Source organism: Oratosquilla oratoria, chromosome 23, assembly GCF_046742065.1.
Source record: "Oratosquilla oratoria isolate Oo_2021 chromosome 23, ASM4674206v1, whole genome shotgun sequence".
Classification (NCBI taxonomy): Eukaryota; Metazoa; Arthropoda; class Malacostraca; order Stomatopoda; family Squillidae; genus Oratosquilla; species Oratosquilla oratoria.
The window spans coordinates 60,460,141-60,465,554 of NC_134799.1; the positions used below are offsets into that span (position 1 = coordinate 60,460,141).

The following is a 5,414-nucleotide window of genomic DNA, read 5'->3' on the forward strand; positions in this document are numbered from 1 at the left end:
CAAGGAAATATTGAAATCTTTTGTTGCTACATTGTCTTCCAAAAAGTGGGCAGTAAATTCAACTGATATCAAGGCTGCATTTTCACAGAGTGAATGGTTTTGAGCATGAGGTATCATCTTGTTCCTCCTGTTGAAGCAGGATGTGAAAGTATACTACAGAAATTAGAAAAATGTGTACATGGCCTTAATGATGCAGCTAAGAAGTGGTATCTAACAGTAAAGACTCTTGTTGAAGATGGGCTGTATTCAAGTAAAAGCATTTTATTGGTATAATAAAGAGGAATTGGCATCTTCTTGATGCATGTAGATGACTTCCTCTGGGGAGGGACAACGGAGTTTGAAGAAATGATCATTAGCAAAATTAGGAAGCAGTTTAAGATCAGTGAGCAGAGCAGTGCTACTTTCAAATATATTGGACTAGATTTGTACAGAATGAACACTGTCACAATTCATCAAAATGAATAATGTAAATCTCTAAAATTCATAAATGTAAGTTCTGTAAGAAGACTAAAGATATGCAGTGTAATGAAGAAAAAGTTGGTTTTAGGAGTCTGGTAGGCTAACTAGGGTGTTTATGTGCTAATTTAAGACCTAATTTACCAAATAATGCTTCAGAGCTTAGCTGTAAAGAGAATAAACTAAAAGTAGAAGATCTGACTGAGGTAAACAAGCCTGTACTTTTGAGAGTGTAGTGCCCAAATGACGACTACGGTCTATTTTATTAAAGAATGAGCATGATATTGCTTACACCTTCCTTTTAACAAAACTATGCCTGATCCCGAATACCAGGAATAAGATATTTATTCAGATATATATATATATATATAATGGTAGTTGGGAAATCCTACATTAATTAGAATTGTTTTGATAAGTATTCAAAACCTCCCTACCTTATGTCCTTTTCCTCTTTATCTATCCTCCACTCTCAACTTACTTTCCACCAAAAAATGATCTGAAATTCCCCAACTCTCTCCCCTTAGAACATATATCCTTAACTCCTCCTACTATACTCCTGGTTACTACTATATAATCCATTAACACTCTAGCTACCATCCTTCCATCCACCACCCTCTCCCATGTGTACTTATCCTTGACCTTCTTCCTAAACCCTGTATTTGCAATAATGTGGGCATGGATAGTATTTCTCCTCTTCACATCTTAAATAATCTACAGTCAGGTATGTTGGAAATTGTGGTTGACTGTCACTATTAGTGTTGGGGTTTTGAACTTTGTGTGATTTATGGTTTTCTAAACTATATACTTTTATTACATTTGGTTGTCTCAGGGACCAATACCTGCATTTAGTGGTCCTGCAAGCTGGACAACAAATCTGCCCATTTTCAAAACCCATCTTCAATCCCCTCACCTCATCAGGAGATGCAGCCCTGGACAGACGACAGCATGGCATCCGTACTGTATCATAGTGCCTTCATTCGTTAATTGTAAATGCTTGTAGCAATGTTTTTTATTTATTTCCAAGAAAATCACATACTACGTTCATGTATTTTAATTTACAAAATTAATATTCAATTTTCTAATGCTATATCACATAGGTGTGCACCACTAAAATAATACCCCAAAAAAACTTGCTACAAGCATGTCTACAAATGAACAAAGCCGCTAGGTTACGGTACGGATGCTATGCTGTCATCTGTCCAGTCCACTGTCAGTTAGATGATGGCTTTCACATTGTGGACTGGGTATTCTCCAACTCCAGATGACATTAATAAGTGCTGTTACAAAGACAATAGCTTCCTTGGACTTTATGGGAGAACACGGGTTCTGCCGTTCTCTGTTAATTGCCCGAGGTACAATAATAATCAGGTAGTCAGCATCCGTGACGATGACGAAAACCCAGATAATCTTTAGGATTTGAGGTACCAAATTTCTAAATAAAAGTTAGGTTATGTAGGTTAGTTAGGTTAGGTTAGAATAGACAAATTTATCTTTTTATTTCTTCGGACTCGGCATCTATCAAAACAAACATGGTGTATCATTCAACTTTCACGACTTCATTCGTTAGTAAATTGGTTTTATAAACTTTTTTGGTATTGATCTCTACCAAGAAAACCGCATATTATGTTGATATATTACAATTTACAAAATTAATCATTTTCTATTGCTATATTACATAGGTGTGCATAACTAAAAGTTTACCATATTAATATTTGATTTTCTAATGCTATACAACGTAGGTGTACACTTCTAAAAAAAATACCATAAAAATTTACCTATAATTAAACTTGTACTTGGTTCTATTCCAGTATCATGCAAACACATTTTTTTTTCTTTTTTGTATTTGAAAGATCTTTTTGGACAATTTATAGTTTCACCCAACCATAGAATTTGATATGTGGTTTGTGTGTTTCTGGTGAGAAATGTTGTGATATGAACAATGGTGTACATCATTTCCATTGCAAATCCATACTTTTGAAGTAATCAAATATTGAAGTTATCTTATGCACTTGTCTTATGCCTACATCTCCCAAATGATCTGGGGGGACATGTGGGAAATCGGGGTTTTTGGGTGGGGAAGACTAATAATTGGAGTAATGTGCGTTGCAAAACAGGTATAAAATGAACAATAACACTTTAAAAAAAAATAAGATAAAAAAATAAAAATCACGTTTTAGGGCCGGAGTCCAGCAGTAGCCATCTTTGTTTTTACCACAGATTCGGAAAATTTCTCATTAGATCTGTTACACTTAGCGAATTCCACTCCAGCCGCGCAAGACTTCCTAACCGTAAACTAACGTTACCTCCGTTAGGTTAGGTTAGGTTAGGTTAGTTTAGTTTAGTTTACTTTATGGTTACCATGTCTTGCGCGAGCAGCTGCCCTAAATCTTGCGCTTCTACTCACAAATACAATCGCTAGTAAACAAACATGGTGCCACATGCGGTACCCGCCGATATGGGATATTTTTGTTTTTTATGGGTTTCTTTAGTCTTCTTCATTTTACACCTGTTTGGCAACGTGCATTACTCCATTTATTAGTCTCCCCTACCCAAAAACCCCGATTTCCCACACGTCCCCCCAGATCGTTGGGGAGACGTAGACATAAGTGCATAAGATAACTTCAATACTTAATTACTTCAAAAGTATGCATTTGCGACAGAAATGATGTACACCATCGTTCATACCACATTTCTCACCAGAAACACACAAGCCACATATCAAATTCTATGGTTGGGTGAAACTATAAATTGACCATATTTTTTTTATGGAGTGGTTAATTAATTAAGTTAGGTTAGGAGCTATTAGACAATACAATTTTAAAATTACATATCCATGTTTGTATGATTCTAGAACTACCTTGTACTCTTGGTTTTTATTCAGATTGGCACAGGAATTTTGGTGGTCCCATCTTCAAACAATTTCCTTCTCCCACCCCTCCTTTGCTAACACAGTTCTCAGGATTCTGAGGACATGATATAAATATTCATGACTTCCCCTTATTTCATACAAAAAGTTTAGAGAAATACATTTCACTTGGAAATCAATTATGCATAATTTTGAACATTTACTCAATCTCCCTAATCTGATCATTTGATGAACCTCCTATCCTATGAACCTGGTTACACAGTGTACTGCAGGGCAGCCTCCAACTCAGTGCCAGACCAGATCCCCTTCCTGAAGGAAGATACCCGTGCTGGCAGAAGCAGTGGACCGCCACAGCTTTGTGGAAGACCCCCAAGATTCTACTAAGTAAATTAAGTAATCACGAGATTCTGTTGATAGCTCCATGACAACTACGTATTTATTAGCCTTTATGTTTGGCACATGCCACATCCCATGTTGACGTTTATCTTCCTTTAGGGTACAATATTGAATTAATCTTAGTCCCAATCACTGGGCACAATTATAAACAAAACTATGGGTAACATAATTTTAATTAGCTTATAAAAATACCTTTACATCAATTCACTCCCATGTTTGTGTGATGAATGGAGTTTCTGAAGTCACCTGACCTGAATAGGCCATATCTTAATGACAATAATCACCAATTCCTTAATTTGTTAGTAAAACAGACAAGAGCTACAAATTATGTATTAAACAATAAGCCCCATACCTGTAGAAGTGCCTGGAAATTTTCGTACACATTCCACTGAGTTGCCATGGTTTCAAGTTGGGCTGCGAAGGAGTCCGCTGGAGAAGATTCATGAAACATTGGCACGATTTGTTTTGATGTATCGTGAGCTCTTCGAATCTTGAACTCTTGCTTATTTGTCAAATGGGACAGACACTGGGGAGAAATAATAATAAAAAAAGGTAAAATGTTCTCATGTCATACATACCAAATTAACCAAGTGATATCAATGTAAATAGTAGAACTTGTGTATATCTACCAATATCCAGTGAACAAACATATAAAAGTCAAACCAGCATGGTCTTGAATTTATCTTTCTTTAATTTGAAACAAATTATCTAAATGTATTCAAAACACCTTGCTCAAAACCGTAAAGTCTGCACTCTGTCGAGTCAAGCTTAAGAAAGACAGGTGGTAAATTGACATAGGAAAGCGATGGGCAGCAAGAACGGAAAACTATAGGTTGGTAGATAAAAATAGAAGGTATGACGTTTCTGGGCTGCAGATGCAACCTCTCCTTGGCCCTCTCTACTGAAAGTAAGTTGTGATTGGATAGGACGTTCTGAACTGCCCAGTGCGTAAAGTTCCCCACAACAAGGTATTCAGTGTACCACCCTTTTTCAATGACTCCGTTCAGTCAGACGGATTGTATAACAATTTTCAGTCAATCTTACCCCCAACAGTTTACAATATCATAATATGCAATGAATAATGGCGTAAGATCACCCGAGGATATTCAGAATAAAAAAAATCCCTGTTAAGAAATTATACAACCTGATTTAAAAATACAGTACTAGAAATATGTTAATTGCAAGACCCAGGATATGAGATGGGCTTCAGGTCTAGATGGGTTTTCAAATTGCATATTCACAGGATCCGGAAAACTGGTTAACAATAAATATTCATGAAATGATCCTGTGTCAAAAGATACCTCAACATTGGAAAAGGGCAATTGTGATCCTAATTTATAAAGGACATACAGAACCCAAAGCCGGTGTATTAGGGACTTCAAGGTCGAGTCCTATCCTCACAGGTAATTATAAAACAGGAAAAACTTCCTCCAGGTACCGTCTCTGCGTTGACATACCGTGGGGAACACCGTCTCCTGCGTTCATGTATCGGATCACCGTCAAGGTTGAGATTCGAACGGGTACCAGCACAGCAATCCACAACAAAAAAAGTGCGTTATTAGTTGCGGTTATCTAATAGACTACCAGTGGTCACATGCTAGAGGAGTCATGAAAGCGTCGTTTACACGGCGCTGCTTTTGTTTGCTTTGGACAAGCGTCTTAATTCGCTAGCGACCAAAATCATGATAAAGTTAAA

General features: G+C 36.9%; 1 protein-coding gene across 1 annotated transcript in view; it reads right to left on the bottom strand.

The window, feature by feature from the left end:
- Spt-I (serine palmitoyltransferase subunit I) overlaps window positions 1-4,529 on the bottom strand; it is a 51,225-nt gene extending 46,696 nt beyond the window's left edge. Inside the window, exons 1-2 of the mRNA XM_076207149.1 lie at window positions 4,446-4,529; window positions 4,071-4,244 (exon numbers count right to left, since the gene is read on the bottom strand). Of these exons, the coding sequence (XP_076063264.1) occupies window positions 4,071-4,244; window positions 4,446-4,514 (243 nt within the window). The 5' untranslated portion in view covers window positions 4,515-4,529. The remainder of the gene's footprint in view (window positions 1-4,070; window positions 4,245-4,445) is intronic.
- Window positions 4,530-5,414: the final 885 nt, after the last annotated feature.